The sequence below is a fragment of the Chrysemys picta genome, chromosome 16 (assembly GCF_011386835.1).
Source record: "Chrysemys picta bellii isolate R12L10 chromosome 16, ASM1138683v2, whole genome shotgun sequence".
NCBI classification, from domain to species: Eukaryota; Metazoa; Chordata; order Testudines; family Emydidae; genus Chrysemys; species Chrysemys picta.
The window spans coordinates 9,167,338-9,187,091 of record NC_088806.1 but is presented as its reverse complement, the minus strand read 5'-3'; the positions used below and the strand labels follow the sequence as shown (position 1 = coordinate 9,187,091).

The window sequence follows — 19,754 nt, the reverse complement described above, 5'->3', positions numbered from 1 at the left end:
TTCTGTGCTGCTGCTGCTGCCTGCAGAGCTGGGTGGGCTTGTGTCCCCCACATAACTGGGGACTGTAACCCTCAGCCTGAAGACTCCTGTTCTGCCCCCTTCCCCCTCTGGCTTGATCCCTGTCCCGTTTCCCGGGGGGCACGTGTTCTCCTGGAGCTGGATCGGCCCCTCCTGAGGGGAGCCAGAGCCGGGGGGGGGGGGTGTCAGTGAGATCAGCAGCGCTGGGAGAAAGAGACACAAGGGAGCAGAGATGGGCTGAGGAGGGGCCGCTTGTGCAGAGTCACTTCCCTGCCCGCCCCCAGCGCCCCTCCCCCGGCTCTCTCTCCATCCCCGGGGGGGCCTGGCTCAGCAGAGCCCGGGGCTGTCCTGGGGGGCGAGTCCCAGTCACTGCAGACAGCCCCGGCGAGCGCGGCAGCCCGGGTGGGGTTTGCAGGGCACAGGAAGGGGCTGGAGCAGCTGGGAGCGGTGGGTGCCGGGAGGAAGGAGGCAGGAACCGGGAGAACAAAGAACCGAGAGCATCAGACCCCGGGCAGCTCTTGAGAGACTAGACGCTGCTGCCTCCGTTGTGGCCTGAGAGCTGAACAGTTGCTGCTTCCCCAGCGGGATCTGTGCTGCGGAGAGCCCCTCATTAACCCCTCCGTGCCCGGCCGGGGGGACCTTCTCCGGCTAGAAACCGCCCCGGACTCTGCTGACGGCAACTCCTGAGCTGAGACTCCAGGTGACTGAGACCCTGGTTCTGGGCAGGTAACTAACTCTGCACAGTGCCCCCCCCCCATCTCTGCTCCCCGGGTATCCGAGAGCCCAGAGCTGCTGCCATCATTAAGGCCAGAAGGGATCCTTCTATCAGCGAGTCTGACCTGCTCCCACTGGCTCTCTGTTGTGTCCAGGAACTTGTGTGGATAAAGCAGGTCTCTCTGACTGGTAACCCCTTCCCCGCACGTGCAGAGCGGGGCCAGCCACGGGAGAGAGAAAGCCCCCAGAAATGGGATGGTGACCATCTCTCCCAACCAGGGGAGTAAGAGGAGGAAGAGGGTGTCAGGAGAAATGAGAGGGTGGGAACAGATTTCCAGATCTCTGACCCCCCAGGCACACTCACTGCAGCATCCCTGCACAGGGTCACTTTCCTGTGAACAAGGTGAGGAGCAGAGAGAGGAAAAAACAGCCCCTGACTCCCTGTTTCCCCTGCTGCAGGAGTGTGTTACCCTGGGGCCCATTTTCCTTTAGAATAGCTGCAAAGAAACCAAGGATTTAAAAAAAAAAAAACATTTTTACAACATTTTATTGCTTTGTTTTTTAGCTTTTGCAGAGTTAACTTTTTACTTTTTTAAAATTACTTATTTTTTAATATAACATTTTAATTAACTTAGATTTTACTATTTTAAGAATTATTTTAGAGATTTAATTTTTTGTTAGTACTTTTTTATTTTTGCCATTATGCTCTTAAGTCTGTTTTTAATTTTTTTTTGTTTTTTGTTGCTTGCCTGCTTGTTTGGGCCCAATTTTTTTCTGTATTGTCTCTTTCCATGGGCACAGGCTTTGTTCCACTACCAATTCAGCAAGAAGGGTAGGCTCCTTAACTACCCCACACCCCTCCTGGTCCCTTTCCTTTTCATAATTACCCCACAGGGTGCTTTCCTCATAGTTGGGGGTGCCATACATACAACCTTCTCCCCCCCCTTCACCCGCTGGACCTCTCCTCAGTCTTAATGAGGGCTGCTATAGGGGTGCAACAAGGTTCCACCCAAAATTGAGAATTCTCCCAAAGGGAGAGGTCAAAGCCCTCACAAGGGTCACCCGATTCATCCCCCATGAGACTAACCATCTGGACCAAACACATGGCCAATTAACATTTCAACTGCTTGATTTTGTTTTTATGGCGAGCACACTGCCACTGCAGCGTATGCTGGGCACGAATGGTCAAATTTCTGATGAGTCCCTGAAGGACCAATACTTGCTTAACCAGTGCTTCCAGGCAGTTGCATTTCGCCTTTTTTGCCTGGAAGTCCTGTCTTAAGGCTTGCAACTTGTCCTGGGCATAGGCTTGGGTTGCAGCCTGGTTAATACTTTGTGCTTTTAGTTGCTTAATTTTTATTTCCCCCCCAGCTGTCAGGTACACACCTCCTCCCTTCTTCTCAAATATTTTTTTGTTTTGACAGCATTTGATAGTATATGGCAGCTGCAGCCCAAATTACTCCCACAGCTGCCCCTCGGTTTTTACTCTTCTGCTTTTCATACTTAGTATACACATTTAACAAATCTTGCCAAGAATGTACCCTCCTCTGAAACTCCATCATGGAACCCCAGGGATTGTATCCCACCCTGGTGAGAGCCCTCTCCAGCCGGAAGAGATCATCCCCCCCTTTTGAAAGAGGAAGCAGGGTCCTATCCCTCTGCGCCGCCTCTCCCAAGGCCCGAGCATTAGGTTCACCAGCCTCCCGTGACACCAGCTAACTGGGCAGTTGGACCGTGTCCATGTTCCCTACTGCCCGTACGTCTAGGCTTGAACCCCTCCGTGATACCATCTCCCATGACTGTGGGACTTCTTCTGTTTCCTGAACATGCTGTTACAATTTTTCAGTACAACTTGAAACTTTTTTAATTACTTGAGATTTTATGTAGCTCACGCTGGCACCGGGGCTTCCAATATTACCCCGCTGAGCCAGAGGGAGAAACGCTAAGCCTCTCTTCATATTGCTTGGCCTTCTACCACCGAGGGTCCACACACCAAATACACAAACCCCTCCCAGGGGCACAGCGAGAAACCCTAAGTTCTCCTCTTTCACTCAGCTCTTCTGTTACTGAGGGCGTAGGGACCAAGGATTCTCTCCTGGAGCGAGGATCTCTAAGTCCCCCTCTACCCAGCACTCCTACAACCAGGGGTTTACCCGCCAACACCCTTTCCCCGCCGACCAGGGTGGAGAGCGGAATGCTAAACCTCTCTCCAGTTCTCAGCTATGCTACAACTGAGAGTGGGCACACCTGTAATTGTAAATCCTCAACATGAAATACCAACAGTGCCAGACAGAGCAAACATGAAATACCAAGGGTAGAACCGTTAGCGCGTGCTGCAGGGCTCCCCCCCTCCACAATTCTCCACCAAAAGTGTGAGAGATTTTCGTTACCAAACTGCCTGGAACGTCAGTTGATCAGGCTGGGGCCACAGGATTTTTTGGGGAGGAGATGATGACGCGCACCAAGGATCTAAATTTTAAAAGCTTTATTGACAAAATAATAAAGTAACAGCAGAGAGTGCTGGGACCATTCCCACATCACTCAGGGGAAGAAAGAAAGCATTAGAACCCCAAGCCCTAACCCACGTTCATACTTACACATACTCTACCCAGGCAGGCCAGGCCTGGGTGTAACATCAGAAGAAGGGAGGGGGAAGGTGGATGGGAGTGCTGTCCTGGGCCCAGGCCTGTCCAAGAATCAGTTGTGCTCTCCAAGTTGCTCCAGCTCTTGGGAGGGTTTTAAGTCCTGGGCGTCTTTCGGGGTGTTTTTGTCCCGGGTCCTCTGTTCCTGGTGCTCATTTATCAGTCCAAACAGGGTTGCTGTGGCCTCCCCGGTTTCCCAAAAAATCCCACTCTGGAGATTGTTTTTCTTTCTGTCTTGGCCTTCACTGTGTTTGTTGTTATCTACAGCTCTGTGTCTGTTCAGTTGAGAATCTTCCTTTCTCGTGGTTGCCCAGACAACTTTCAAGCCCCGTTTTTCTCAGCTGTCAGCCAAGTGTTGGCTGTGAGCAATGTCCTTAGGCGGCAGCTAGCGTCTAATCTTCGGACAGAGTTCGTTAGCTACGGTGTTGAATTAACCCATTTTCTGCTCTCCTTCTTCCCTTTCGGCCTCTTGTACCTACAAAGGAAAAGTCCACTCTCCACTCACACCCCTCTAATCCTCCCCAAGATGCTTTACCTCATCTGGTCACCCTAATTCACACACTGTTGCTGGGAGGGTTTGAAAATATCTTGGTTTGTTACTACTGCTTGGGGGAGTGCATGGGGGGACAGGGGCAAGGTCTGTACTGCAATATAGGGATTGAGCATGTTCCCACCATGGCAGAATCTACAATCTGTGTCTGCAGGGAAAGATCCTGGGGGGAATTGTGACATGAAATGAACTAAAGCCTGTTCTGAAACCTCCACAACTGCCCTTCTCGCCCTGCCAGGCTGCCAGAATGAGGTCCGTGTTTCACTCCAGTTCATCCCAGCCTCCCATGGGACAGGGAAGAGAAATGGCTGCAGTGGAGCCAGCTCAGGTAGGGATTGTCAGGGGGCTGCTGGTGGGTTCCTGCTGGAGGGAGAGGGGCAGTAAATACTGACAAGGTGGCAACTTCTGGGGAGTTAGGTCTGCAGGGGGGCAGGGAATATGCTGGGTGAAGAAAGGGAGGGGGACAGAGTGTGACAAACCTGCTGGGACTTGTTTAACGTGGGCCTAGATCCTCAGAACAAATGCTTGGGTGTTGGGGGAGAAAATTCCCTAATTTGTGAAACAGGAAACAGAGAAACCAACTCTTTGGGCAGGGCTGGGAAAATTGACCAGACTTCCAGTGCTGAACCCTCAGCCTGCTAGCCAGAGGCTGGTGTGACATGGAAAGGGGGCACCCACCAGGGAGGCGTAGGGAAGATGCCCCGACTCCTCACATCCAGCTGCTGGCAGTGGGGAGGGTGCTGGGATTCCTACCATGAGGCTGTGCCTGGACCCTACTGGGGGCTTGCATCTCCTGTATCAGCCTCAGTAGGTGTGTGATGGATCTGCTGGGAGAGACAAGGGGCTATCTTTGTTCCCTCACCCAGATGCCTTCTGGCTGCTCTCAGCAATATGGGGATATGACTCTGCTGACTGTCTCTCTCTCAGAGCTTCCATTTGATTGGCTCCTTTCCCCCCATGAACAGTGGGACTCTGACTGGGGCAGAAGGTACTGAGTGTTGGACTCTTTCTCTTGCAGGGGCTGGTGACCTTTGAGGAGGTGGCTGTGTATTTCACCAGGGAAGAATGGGCTCTGCTGGACCACACTCAGAGAGCTCTCTACAGGGACGTCATGCAGGAGAACTATGAGAATGTGACCTCACTGGGTAAGGATTCCTGTCCCCTCAGTTCTTAGAAGGGGAAAAGAAGAGTTAATGTTCATATTACTCCCACAATGCCACCTCTACTCTGCACTGTTTCAGCATCACCCCAAGATGCCAGGGAGTCACATGCTAGCCCTCTGCCCTCCCCTGCTACAGAACACTTTGGGAGCAGAGCACAGGAGCAATACTGCACAAACTTTAACCACTTCTCTTTGCTAAGGTAATATTTGGGTTTATTTCCATCACAGCAAACAGAAGCTGCCTGTCTTCGCCTTCACTCCAATACTGAACCTTCTGAACCACCTGAAACTTTCAAAAAGTTGCCACTCCTTTGCCCTCACTTTGAGGATTCCCTCTGAGCCATTGCCTTCACTTGCCCCTCACTAAGCCCTGCAGACCACTAACATGTATGCCACCGGACTGCTGACAATCCCTGTGGGAAGAACACACCCTTGTGCAACTTCACTGACACAACCTGTCACACTTGGCACAGTAATGAGTCAGACTTGGTCCTCCAAGGTTCACATGCACCTCTCTGCATACCACAGTAACAGCTCTGCCAAGCTGCTCCAACTAATCCCTCCATCATGCAATTACAGCTACAGCTGGCAGTGCACACAGCTGGAGGGCATGCGAATAAATGCTGGTATTCCCATCTGTGAACACAACACAAACACTAGCACATTCTCTTAGTCCTTCCTTGTATTGATTATAGGTTCATAGATTTTAAGGCTAGATGTGACTATTAGGTCATCTACTCTAATGTCCTGTATACACACCATGGAACTTCATCCCATTACTGCTGCATTGAGCTGAATTCCTGTGGCAGATTGTTAACCTCTGCACCACCCATACATATCCATTCCCAATTGTTCTTGCCAGCTGCATAGTTATGTGTTGGGGACAGAGTTAAGGTTGCCTTGCAGGGTTGGCATGTACAGTAACTCTTCATTTCCTGGTTTGGAAAGGTTTAAGTTTAGCTAACGTCCATACGGTGTAAGGCAGGAGACAGCACTGGGCACCCTTAATTCTACATTAATGTAGTTTATGAGAATTTAGTTTCCTTTTTTAAAAAATGGATGCTTTTATTACCATAACTGTGCCTACACTTGAGCTTTTGCCAGCAGAGCTATGTTCGGGGGCAGAAGAGGGATGTGCTTTTTCAGAGCCTTAAACATCAGAGCTGGACTGGCAAAACTTTTTAAGAGTAAATCAGGTCGGAGTTTGCATGCAGATTTTAGAACACTTGAAAATATTCCTCTTAACCAGAAATTTTGGTATCAGAGGGCAAAACTTTCAAGAGGAACTCCTGCAGAATGCAAGAAAAATGCACAACACACATTGTGTGAAAGGTATCAATGGTAGAGCTCTATCTCAAAGGCATGGGTGGAGCTCAGGTTCAATGGCCACAGCATGTTCTCTGGAGCCAGTCAATTCCTGTGAGAGTAGATTGCTGGAAATCCTCTGACTATTAACAAGAGTCTGCTGCACTTCATGAGCATTTCAGTCTCTTTGACTCAGCGCTTTTCCTTGTACCAATTTGAAATTCCAACCTCTACAGTTAATTAACTTTCATGATTCTGCTTCCCCAGCGAGGCACTGGGTGCCATGTACCAGCAGAGATAAAGGCCAAGGGACTGAGGTCAGCTGGTGGATAATCAGAAGCATAATTTCAGCCCCAGAACATATTGTAAGAGCCAGCTGATAATGTGAAAAGCTGCTTTGGGGAGCAATATAGCTCAGGACCCTCTCATACAAATCACCCCATATTTGGGCCACTAGCCCTGGTCGGCACCCCCATGACAAATTTCAAGAGATTCTTCATAAGCAGAGGGATGTTAGAGCCATTAGAATAGCTGACCTTTAAACAGAATGTAATGTTGAACTTTACCTGTGGTAGAACTGGTGCTCTGCTGTAATAGCTTCCCAAGTGCATGAAGGGTGTGACAGTCAAGGGGACTCATCGGACAGGAGACAGTGGGAGGTTCCTTCCTTGGGAGAAGGTGATGCAGGGCTGGTGCATGAAGATTACTAGGGTACGAATATGTGTCTATAAAGTCCCAGGTGGCTGGCGGTTCTGTTCCATCACAGGGCAGCCTTCGCAGAGCTGCTGGCGATGCACATCCTGGGAAACCAGTCACTGCAGGAAGTGCTGTCCACACTAGAGATGACTGGCAGCTCCTCCCATGACCTCTGATTGATCCAGATTTCCTGTTTAAACTGGGAAATACCAGGAAGCTGTCTGTGCAGGAAGGCAGATTCCTGACCTATTGCTGAGATAGACCACGCCTTTTTCCTGGTCTCTGCCTTGTCACACAGCTCTATGGTTCCCGGTATTTTGAGCCAGACCCTGGCACTTGATTTTTTTCTTGACCACACAGGTCTGACCACTTATGGTTCTAACCACTGGACCTCACCTTTCATGCCCCAGTTCCTGACATGGTGCTCTTGGGGAGGTGTGTGTGGAGGATTAGGACAATAGGGAATCAGTCAGGCTTGGGTACAATGGAAGCAAGAGGAGGGAGGAATCAGGGACAGGAGCTCCTGGGAACAGGTATTAGGGTGGACAGAGGTTGTGGGAAACTGGGAATGAGGAAAAAGGGTGGCGGGCCCAGCATTGGTTCTGTAGGAGGGGGAGGATTAGGTAGGAGATCTGGATTACGGGGGACTGGGGAACATTAGGGATAGTGAGGAGGAGGAGGGATGGGGTTGAGGAATGGTTGTTCTAGGGAGCAGGGAGGGTCTTGTGCGAGTGGGAAGGGAAGGTTTCAGGGAGGCAGAGATATGGGGCATTCCACTGAGGGTATGTCTACACTACGGGATTAATCCAAATTTAGATAATTCGGATTTGAGAAACAGGTTGTATAAAGTCGAAATGAATGCGGCCACACTAGCACATTAATTCGGTGGTGTGCGTCCAAGTACTGGGGCTAGCGTCGATTTCTGCACCGTTGCACTGTGGGTAGCAATTCCATAGCTATCCCATAGTTCCCGCAGTCTCCCGTGCCCATTGGGATTGTGGGTTAAGATCCCAGTGCCTGATGGGACAAAAAACATCGTCGCAGGTGGTTCTGGGTACAGCCTCACTTCCTCCCTCCCTCCTTCCCTCCCTGCATGAAAGCAACGGACGGCAGACAACCATTTTCGCGCCTTTTTTCCTGGGTGGGTGAACACTGCAGACTCCATACCACGGCAAGCATGGAGCCCGCTGAGCTCAAGACAGCACTCATGAATATTGTAAACACCTCGCGCGTTCTCGTGGAGTTTATGCTCAGCCAGGACCAGAAAAACGAGGAGAGGAGGCAGCGGCAGCGCAGCGACAAGCATGATGAGGACATGGACATGGACACGGATACAGAATTCAGTGAAACCACAGGCCCCGGTGCTTTGGAGATCATGTTGTTAATGGGGCAGATTCTATCCATGGAATGCCGATTCTGGGCAAGGGAAACAAGCACAGACTGGTGGGACCGCATAGTGTTGCAGATCTGGGACGATTCCCAGTGGCTGCGGAACTTTCGCATGCGTAAGGGCACTTTCATGGAACTTTGTGACTTGCTGTCCCCTGCCTTGAAACGCCAGAATACCAAGATGAGAGCAGCCCTCACAGTTGAGAAGCGCGTGGCGATAGCCCTGTGGAAGCTTGCAACACCAGACAGCTACCGGTCAGTCGGGAATCAATTTGGAGTGGGCAAATCTACTGTGGGGGCTGCTGTGATGCAAGTAGCCAAAGCAATCACTCAGGTGCTGCTACGAAAGTTTGTGACTCTGGGAAATGTGCAGGCTATAGTGGATGGTTTTGCTGCAATGGGATTCCCTAACTGTGGTGGGGCGATAGACGGAACCCATATCCCTATCTTGGCACCGGAGCACCAAGCCACCGAGTACATAAACCGCAAGGGGTACTTTTCAATGGTGCTGCAAGCACTTGTGGATCACAAGGGACGTTTCACCAACATCAATGCGGGCTGGGCGGGAAGGGTTCATGACGCTCGCGTCTTCAGGAACACAACTCTGTTTAAAGGGCTGCAGCAAGGGACTTACTTTCCGGACCAGAAAATAACCGTTGGGGATGTTGAAATGCCCATAGTTATTCTTGGGGACCCAGCCTACCCCTTAATGCCATGGCTCATGAAGCCATACACAGGCAGCCTGGACAGGAGTCAGGAGCTGTTTAACTACAGGCTAAGCAAGTGCAGAATGGTGGTAGAATGTGCATTTGGCCGTTTAAAAGGCCGCTGGAGATCATTATTGACTCGCTCTGACCTCAGCCAAAGAAATCTCCCCATTGTTATTTCTGCTTGCTGTGTGCTCCACAATCTCTGTGAAAGTAAGGGGGAGACCTTTATGGCAGGGTGGGAGGCTGAGGCAAATCGCCTGGCTGCTGATTACGCGCAGCCAGACACCAGGGCGATTAGAAGAGCACACCATGAAGCGGTGTGCATCAGAGAAGCTTTAAAAACCAGTTTCATGGCTGGCCAGGCTACAGTGTGAAATATCTGTTTGTTTCTCCTTCATGAAAACCCGCCCCCTTTATTGACTGATTTTCTGTAAGGAACCCACCCTGCCCCTTCCCCCAGCTTTCTTTCAAACCAAATAAAGTCACTATCATTTAAAAATCATTTATTCTTTATTAATAGATTAGAAAAAGAGGGAGGGAACCCGGGTGGTATTTGGGAGGAGGATTACTGGGAAGGAAAAAGCCACAAAGAAAAGGTTAAAAAAATGACAGCCTTTTGCTTGGGCTGTCTACTGGGGTGGAATGGGAAGGTGTACGGAGCCTCCCCCCCCGCGTTCTTACACGTCTGGGTGAGGAGGATACGGAACATGGGGAGGGGGGAGGGTGGAACAGGGGCTGAAGCGGCAGTCTGTTTTCCAGCAGCCGTTCCTGAACCTCCACCAGACGCTGGAGCAGCCCCAGCGTTGCTTCCTTCATCCTCTGGTCTTCCTGACGCCACCTCTCATCTCGAGCGTCTCTCCTCTCCTCACGTTGGTCTCTCCTCTCCTCACGTTGGTCCCTCATGTCCTCACGTTGGTCCCTCCTGTCCTCACGTTCACTGACTTCTTTCCTATACTTTGAAACTGTTTCCTTCCACTCATTCAGATGAGCTCTGTCACTTCTGCTGGATTCCATAATTTCCGAAAACATCTCTTCTCACGTCTTCTTCTTACGACGCCTTATCTGTGATAACCTTCGGGATGGAGGAGGGAGGCTTGAGGAATTTGCAGCTGCTGTAGGGAGGGGAAAAAAGAGAGAATTGTTTTAAAAGCTACATTTTGCAGAACAATGCTTATACTCTTTCACGGTGACCAACACTGTTCACATTACATAGCACATGTGATTTCTGTGCAAGGTCGCATTTTGCCTCTTAATGCTGAGTGCCTGTGGCTTTGCTGCTAGAGATCACAGGTCTGGGCAACAGAATTCTGCTTGCATGCGGCCATGGTAAGCCATTCTCTTACAGCTTCTGCGCCCTACTTTCCCACATACCAAGCATAGCTTGTAGAGTGCTGCAGAAGCCTGGCCAATCTCAGCCAGTTGGGGGGGGGGCAGTGTGGTGGGGCTTGTCTGGGCCCCTTCAGGCAAGTAGAGTGCTGCGGTTTTTCTGTTAACATTCAGCAGCACCAGAAAACAAACTAACCACGGTACCCCTCCCCCCCCACCGCGTGGCTGGTATCAGGGAAGATCCCTACAGGCACCAAACTAACCCTCCCCCCGCCGCCGCCCCCCCCTCGCCATGAATTCTCTGGGATGATCACAGTACCCCTCCCCCCACCGCGTGGCTGGTAACAGGGAAGATCCCTGCTAGCCAAACGCGAAAAACTCAGGGCCAATTTCCCATCTGCGCTTGGCTAACTGCAGGGAAGGATTTATTTTCCGCCACAGGCAAACAGCCCAGTAGGAACGGCCACCTCTGTCCCCTTAATTAAGTTCCCGTATTTCAACCAGGTTACCAGGAGTGATATCACTCTCCTGAGGATTATACAACAAGATAAAGAACGGATGTTGCTTGAATGCCAGCAAACACTGGGACCATACGCTGCCAGGCTTTGTCAGGCAATGATACCAGATTACTTGCTGCAAGCATGGCGTGGTCAAGTGTCCTACCATGGAGGAGGGAATAAAGATGCACTGCCCAGAAACCTTCTGGCAAGGCTTTCGGAGTACCTCCAGGAGAGCTTCATTGAGATGTCCCTGGAGGATTTCCGCTCCATCCCCAGACACGTTAACAGACTTTTCCAGTAGCTACAGACTTTTCCAGTAGCTGAACTGACCGCGAATGCAAAGTCAGGCAAAGTAATCATTAAAAACCGTTTGCTTTTAAAACAAGTTTTATATTTTAAAAGGTAAACTCACCTGAGGTGCCTTCCATGGGGTCAGAGTCTTGGGTACTGGCTTGGGAGGCTTGGGAGGGTACTTCAGTCGGGGTGATAAAAAGATCCTGGCTGTTGGGGAGAATGGAGTGCTGTGTGCTCTCTGCAAGCTCATCCTCCTCCTCCTCCTCCTCTACCCCATCGGCAGAATCCTCAGGCGTCGAGACTATCCCCGACCCAGAATCCACGAACACAGGTGGGTTAGTGGTGGCAGCCCCCCCTAGAATTGCATGCAGCTCAGCGTAGAAGCGGCATGTCCGCGGCTCTGACCCGGAGCGACCGTTTGCCTCCTTTGTTTTCTGATAGGCTTGTCTGAGCTCCTTGACTTTCACGCGGCACTGATCTGAGTCCCTATTGTGGCCTCTCTCCATCATGCCCTTGGAGATTTTTTCAAAAATTTTTGCATTTCGTCTTTTAGAACGAAGTTCTGCAAGCACTGAATCCTCTCCCCATACAGCGATCAGATCCAGTACCTCCCTCACGGTCCATGCTGGTGCTCTTTTTCGATTATCAGCCTGCATGGTTACCTGTGCTGATGAGGTATCTGTGGTCACCTGTGCTCTCCACGCTGTGCAAACAGGAAATGAAATTCAAATGTTCGCGGGGCTTTTCCTGTCTACCTGGCCAGTGCATCCGAGTTCAGATTGCTGTCCAGAGCGGTCACAATGATGCACTGTGGGATAGCTCCCGGAGGCCAATACCATCGAATTGCGGCCACACTAACCCTAATTCGAATTGTTAAAATCGATTTTGGCACTACTCCGCTCGTTGGGGTGGAGTACAGAAATCGATTTAAAGGGCCCTTTACATCGAATTAACTAGCGTCGTTGTGTGGACGGTTACAGGGTTAATTCGAATTAAAGCTGATAAATCCGAATTAAAGTCGTAGTGTAGACCAGGCCTGAGACTGCTTTAGTCAAAGTTTCTAGTGATGTCTCTTGAGCCAAAGCCCAATACTTCAATCTTTGTCCTCCTTGACCTGTCAGCTCTCGTTGATCCCTGTCACCATGCTCCTTTTCTTGAAATATTGTCCTCTCCTCTGTGATGCTGCCCAGGGCTACCCAGATCGGTGAGGGTCCTCACTACCACCAGCCCTTAGTGTGAGGGAGCCTTGGCTGTGCCTGACATGCGTCAGCTTCCTGACTCCACCAGCCAGAAGCAGCACAAGTCCCCTCCATCTTACCCTATTCAGGCACTGCTTTCTCTCAGTAGGTTAGTGATAGACACACTCCAAACCCACTGAGCCTCCCCCCACACACAGTGTCTCCTTGGAGTGTCCAGCCACTGTTCCACTGGACACTCATAGTATTCACAGATTCGCTGCCCTCAAAGAAAAATTTCATCTCAGCTTACCAGTTCCACCTTAGATCACTGCTCCACTTAACACACACCACTCAGATGTGTTTATAGGGAACATAAGTAAAAAAGCTTATTTAAAAATGTATAGATTCAAGTAATAGCAAGCAGAAGTATGGGAAACAAATAGTTACACATCAAGTAAAATCAAAACAGGCATTCTAAAACCTAGACTTACATAACTGGATCCTTGTATATGTCATAGACCAATGCTCCTGTGAAGTCCTTCCAGGGTCAGTTGTGATCTTCCATTCATGGGACAAGTCACACTGTCAGTTTACCTCCGTGGTTGAAGATGCAGGGTGTACCTCTGCACCTTCAAATGTACCCCAGCATACCATTATCTTCACTTGTAACAGGATCCTCCTGGGATGTTTTTTTCCCTGTATATTTCTTCTCTTGAAGTTTTCACAATCTCTTTATTAGCATTTGGCTCAGTGTACAAACAGGCCCCCATTGTGAGACATACAGTGCCCAGTACGCACGTGGCCAGATAGAGATAAATGTCTGTTTCCTCCTGCTTGAAAGGAATCTGTATGAGGCTTTATGAACATAATTTCCAGTATAGATACATAACTACTTAAATGTCCTCTTTACATACATTTTTCAATGATTGTGATAACCAGTGGGCTACTGGTCTCAATAGATCGTACATGCCAACCACTCTGCTTAACACACAGCATTCAGATATGTTTCTAGTGAAAACAAGTAAAAGTTTATTCAACCAAAAATAGAGATTCAAGTGATAGGAAGTAGAAGTATTGGAAACAAATGGTTACACATCAAGTAAAATCATAACATGCTTTCTAGAACCTAGACTTGCATAACTAGATCCTTTCACATTATAGAGCACAGCTCATGCAAGTCCTTCCAGCATTTTACAGCCAGGCTTGGCTGTGATTTTCCTTTCATGAGATAAGAGTCATGCTGTCATCTTGCCTCTTCAGTGGAAGATGCAGAGTTTGCCGCCGCATCCCCAAATGTCTCCCAACATGCCATTGTCTTCACTTGTAACAGGATCCTGCTCTTTATTCCCCCCCCCCGTAAATTTCCTCTGTTGAAGATTTCATGTTCTCATTAGCATTTGGCTGAGCGTACAAACAGGCCCCCATTGTGAGACGTATGATGCCCAGTACACTCATGGCCAGACAGAGAGAGAAAGGTATATTACCTCCTGCTTGAAAGGAATCTATTTCAGTTTTTATGAACGTAATTTCCAGTATAGATACATAACTTCTTAAATGTTCTCCTTACACAGATTTCTCAATGATTGTGATAACCAGTGGGCTACTGGTCTTGACAGAGACCTGACGTGCCACCTTTAGGTGAACTAATATGTATGTATCTGGTCTGTGGAATCACAGTAATACAATAGATACCCCTTGCCCTCTGCCAGTTGGCATCAAGAGGTCCATAAGTCACACCCTCCTCCTTCTCCAATCGTGGCATTGGTGTGTCCTTAGAATGATCTTCCTCATCCCCACTCCAACTTTCTATTTGGATTCCACAGTGGTAGGCTGATGCACAGCATGTTTGGGAGCTGGGAGGTCTGGGGGCAATGGGAAGAGGGGATGCCATAGATCAGAGTTAGGGTGTAATGCAGGACCAGAAGAAATGGGAGGGAGTTGGGTTAAGGACCTGGGAGGGGTGGTGGTGGGAGTAAAGGGGAGATAGGGACTGTGTAGGATTTGGGGGAGCTAGCAATGGAAGAAAGGGAAGCAGAAATTCCTGGGAGTCGGAAGAAAAGACGACTTGGGAGAGTGGGAAGGTGAGATGGAAAATGGTTGGGAAGTGGGAAATTTGGAAGAACCTCTAGTGAGGAAGGCTGTGGGAAATGGGAAGGGAGGAGAGAACACAAGGAGTGGGTGCTCCTGGGCTCTCTCACGGAGCAAGTGTGCCCCATCCCCTTTTGTGGTAGGGTAAGGGTTGTTAAAGCCCCACAGCTAAGTCTGCCCAATCACCCTTAGGCCTGGTCTACACTAGGGGTTTAGGCTGACTTTAGCAGCGTTAAATCGAATTAAGCCTGGACACGTCCACACAACGAAGCCCTTTCTTTTGACTTAAAGGGCCCTTTAAACCGGTTTCTTTACACCACCTTCGACGAGGGGATTAGCGATAAAAAAATCGGCCTTTGCGGGTTGGAATTGGGGTAGTGTGGACGGAATTCGACGTTATTGGCCTCCGGGAGCTATCCCACAGTGCTTCATTGTGACCGCTCTGGACAGCACTCTCAACTCAGATGCACTGACCAGGTAGACAGGAAAAGACCTGCGAATGTTTGAATTTCATTTCCTGTTTGCCCAGCGTGGAGAGCTCAGGTGACCACGCAGAGCTCATCAGCACAGGTAACCGTGATGGAGTCCCAGGATCGCAAAAGAGCTCCAGCATGGACCGAACGGGAGGTACGGTATCTGCTCGCCATATGGGGAGATGAAGCAGTGCTAGCTGAACTCCGTAGCAGTAAAAGAAATGGCAAAGTATTAGAAAAGGTCTCCAAGGCCATGAAGGACCGGGGCCATAACAGGAACACACAGCAGTGCCGCGTGAAAATTAAGGAGCTACGGCAAGCCTACCACAAAGCCAGAGAAGCAAATGGAAGGTCCGGGGCAGAGCCGCAAACTTGCCGCTTCTACGCGGAGCTGCATGCCATTCTAGGGGGTGCAGCCACCACTACCCCAACCGTGTGCTATGACTCCATCAATGGAGGAACACACAGGGAAGACGGTTCGGGGAACAAGGAAGATGAGGATGGAGGTACTGTAGGTAGCTCACAGCAGCAAGGAAGCGGAGAAACTGGTTTCCCCAACAGTCAGGATATGTTTGTGACCCTGGACCTGGAACCAGTAACCCCCGAACTCACCCAAGACCCTCAGGGCACACAGGAGACCTCTGGTGAGTGTACCTTTGTAAATATTTGTAAACATTACACACAAAAAAGCAAGCGTGTTTAATGATTAATTTTCCTTGGCAATCGCGGCCAGTACATCTACTGGAAAAGTCTGTTAACGTGTATGGGGATGGAGTGGAAATCCTCCAGGGACATCTCCAGAAAGCTCTCCTTTATGTACTCCCAAAGCATTTGCAAAAGGTTTCTGGGGAGGGCTGCCTTATCCCGTCCGCCATGGTAGGACACTTTACCACGCCAGGCCAGTATCACGTAGTCTGGAATCATTGCATAACAAAGCATGGCAGCGTATGGTCCCGGTGTTTGCTGGCTGGCATGCAGACAATATCCATTCCTTATCTCTCTTTGTTATCCTCAGGAGAGTGATATCATTCACGGTCACCTGGTTGAAATGGGGTGATTTTATTAAGGGGACATTCAGAGGTGCCCGTTCCTGCTCTTCTGAACAGAAATGTTCCCCGCTGTTAACCACGCGGTGGGGGGAGGGGTGAAGTGATCATCCCAGAGAATCGGGTGTGTGTGTGGGGGGGGTGGTTTACTTGGGTTTGTGCCGCATGTTAACCGGGAAACCGCAGCCCCTCCTTTTAAATTGAAAACCCATTTTAAATGGCCAACCCAATTCATCCTTGATATGGGAAATGCGCTGCTGTTTGAAACCTTTCCCGCATGTTAAGAAGGTTAAAAAAGCCAAAAGACTGTGGCCTACCATGGCTGCCTGCAAGCCAAAATATGTTGCCTGGGGCACTGCGTGAGTGATCTCTCATACCAAACCGGCAGGCAGAGGAAAAATGCGACCTTGTAATGAAAGAGTGTACCCATTGTTCTCTAAAATGTGTCTTTTTTTAACCACCTCTCCCTTCTCCTCCACCAGCTGCAAATGTTTCTCCTTCGCAGAGGCTAGTGAACATTAGAAAGAGAAAACGGAGGACGCAGGACGATATGTTCAGGGAGCTGCAGATGTCCTCCCACGCTGATAGAGCACAGCAGAATGCGTGGAGGCAGTCAATGTTGGACATGAGAAAAGCACAATATGAACGAGAGGAGAGGTGGCGGGCTGAATGGCGGGATGAAAACAGCAAGTGGCGGGCTGAAGATGATAGGTGGTGTCAGCTTGCAGACAGACGGCAAGAGTCAATGCTCCGTCTGCTGGAGCATCAAACTGATATGCTCCAGCGTATGGTTGAGCTGCAGGAAAGGCAGCAGGAGCAGAGACCGCCGCTACAGCCCCTGTTTAACCAACAGCCCTCCTCCCCAAGTTCCATAGCCTCCTCACCCAGACGCCCAAGAACACGGTGGGGGGGCCTCCGTCCACCCAGTCACTCCACCCCAGATGATCGCCCAAGCATCAGAAGGCTGGCCTTCAATAAGAGTTAAAGTTTTAAAATGCAGTGTGTCCTTTTCCATCCCTCCTCCCCCACCCATCCCAGGCTACCTTGGCAATTATCCCCCTACTTCTGTGAGGAATTAATAAAGAATGCATGAATGTGAAAAAACAATGACTTTATTGCCTCTGCAAGCGGTGCTTGAATTGGGGAGGGGAGGGTGGAGTGGGGTGGTTGGTTTACAGGGAAGTAGAGTGAACCGGGTCGGTGGGGGGTTTGGAGGGTTCATCAAGGAGAAACAAACAGAAGTTTCACACAGTAGCCTGGCCAGTCACAAAACTCACTTTCAAAGCTTCTCTGATGCGCACCGCGCCCTGCTGTGCTCCTCTAACCGCCCTGGTGTCTGGCTGCGCGTAATCAGCGGCCAGGCGAGTTGCCTCAACCTCCCACCCTGCCATAAATGTCTCCCCCTTACTCTCACAGATATTGTGGAGCGCACAGCAAGCAGCAATAACAATGGGGATATTCTTTTCGCTGAGGTCTGAGCGAGTCAGTAAGCTGCACCAGCGCGCTTTTAAACGTCCAAATGCACATTCCACCACCATTCGGCACTTGCTCAGCCTGTAGTTGAACAGGTCCTGACTACTGTCCAGGCTGCCTGTGTACGTCTTCATGAGCCATGGCATTAAGGGGTAGGCTGGGTCCCCAAGGATCACGATAGGCATTTCAACATCCCCAACGGTTACTTTCTGGTCCGGGAAGAAAGTCCCTTCCTCCAGCTTTCGAAACAGAGCAGAGTTCCTGAAGACGCGAGCATCATGTACCTTTCCCGGCCATCCCACGTTGATGTTGGTGAAACGTCCCTTGTGATCCACCAGGGCTTGCAGCAGCATTGAAAAGTACCCCTTGCGGTTTACGTAGTCGGTGGCTTGGTGCTCCGGTGACAAGATAGGGATATGGGTTCCGTCTATGGCCCCGCCACAGTTTGGGAATCCCATTTCAGCAAAACCATTCACTATTGCCTGCACGTTGCCCAGAGTCACTACCCTTGATATCACCAGGTCTTTCATTGCCCTGGCAACTTGGATCACAGCAGCCCCCACCGTAGATTTGCCCACTTCAAATTGATTCCCGACTGACCGGTCGAGCTGTCTGGCGTTGCAAGCTTCCACAGGGCTATCGCCACTCACTTCTCAACTGTGAGGGCTGCTCTCATCCTGGTATCCTGGCGTTTCAGGGCAGGGGAAAGCAAGTCACAAAGTTCCATGAAAGTGCCCTTACGCATGCAAAAGTTTCGCAGCCACTGGGAATCGTCCCACACCTACAGCACGATGCGGTCCCACCAGTCTGTGCTTGTTTCCCAGGCCCAGAATCGGCGTTCCACGCCATGAACCTGCCCCAGTGACACCATGATTTCCACATTGCTGGGGCCTGTGCCTTGTGAGAGGTCTATGTCCATGTCAATTTCCTCATCACTCTCTTCACCGCGCTGCAATCGCCTCCTCGGCTGGTCCGGGTTTCGCCTTGGCATGTCCTGGCTCTGCATATACTCCAGGACAATGCGCGTGGTGTTCATAGTGCTCATAATTGCCGCGGTGATCTGAGCGGGCTCCATGATCCCAGTGCTAGCTATGGCGCCTGGTCAGAAAAAAGGCGCGAAACTAGTATCTGACGGACCAGGAGAAGGAGGGAGGGCAGGAGGGAGGGAGGGCCGAGTGACGACATGGCGTACAGGTACAGGGAATTAAAATCAAGAAAGGTGGCTGTGCATCAGGGAGAAACACAAAGAACTGTCACACAGAATGGTCCCCCCAAAGATTAAACTGAAAACCCTGGGCTTAGCAGGCCGTTGATTTGAAGGAGGGAGGGGAAGCAAATGATAACAGAGCAAATCTATTTTTTACATCTTAAGACGACGGTGCAGCGTGACTGATAGCCCTCGGCATCTTTCTGGGTGCTTGGCAGTTAGTGTATTATGATGGCCTTCAGGCCTATTGCACAATCTGCTGCTCAGGGAAGATTCTGCTAATGTGTGATGATCCAACTTGTAATAGGACGGTTACCAGTCGTAATACACCACCTACTGCCAAAAGGCAAGGGGCTGGTGCAATGCAGCCCCACAGCTGCCAGCACCCAGATTGCCAATGAAGGCTACCAGTCTACTGCACCGTCTACCGCCAAAAGGCAGTTAGCAGCTGCTGCTGTGTAGCAATGCAGTCCCACGTCTGCCGGCACCCAGAGGACATATGGTGACGGTGAGCTCAGCTGAGCTGAGCAGGCTCCATGCTTGCCGTGGTATGTTGTCTGCACAGGTAACCCAGGTAAAAAGGCGCGAATCTATTGTCTGCCGTTGCTGTGATGGAGGGGTAGGGGCCTGACGACATGTACCCAGAACCTCCCGCGACACTGTTTTGCATCATCCGGGCATTGGGATCTCAACCCAGAATTCCAATGGGCGGCGGAGGCTGCGGGAACTGTGGGATAGCTACCCATAGTGTAATGCTCCGGAAGTCAACGCTAGCCTCGGTACTGTGGACGCGGTCCGCCGACTAGAGCACTTAGAGCATTTTATGTGGGGACACACACAATTGGCTATATACAACCGATTTCTATAAAACCGGCTTCTATAAATTCGAACTAATTTCGTAGTGTAGACATACCCTTAGTCTTGGTTTGGTGTGGCCTAGTGGTCAAAGTCACTGTGGCTGTCCTCTCCCTCAGAACTGTGTG

General features: G+C 50.3%; 1 protein-coding gene across 7 annotated transcripts in view; it reads left to right on the top strand.

The window, feature by feature from the left end:
* Positions 1 to 218: 218 nt before the first annotated feature.
* The window catches only part of LOC103307133 (zinc finger protein 436-like), a 34,412-nt gene continuing 14,876 nt past the window's right edge, over positions 219 to 19,754 (top strand). The window contains exons 1-5 of one of the 7 annotated variants that reach the window (XM_065569649.1): positions 219 to 718; positions 4,163 to 4,252; positions 4,943 to 5,069; positions 15,102 to 15,689; positions 16,574 to 17,195. In XM_065569649.1, the coding sequence (XP_065425721.1) occupies positions 4,172 to 4,252; positions 4,943 to 5,069; positions 15,102 to 15,689; positions 16,574 to 17,076 (1,299 nt within the window). In that variant the 5' untranslated portion in view covers positions 219 to 718; positions 4,163 to 4,171 and the 3' untranslated portion in view covers positions 17,077 to 17,195. Of the gene's footprint in view, positions 745 to 4,162; positions 4,253 to 4,942; positions 5,070 to 15,101; positions 15,690 to 16,573; positions 17,196 to 19,754 lie in introns of those variants that run through there. The other 6 variants (XM_065569648.1, XR_010593139.1, XM_065569647.1 and 3 more) reach the window with 6 other exon arrangements.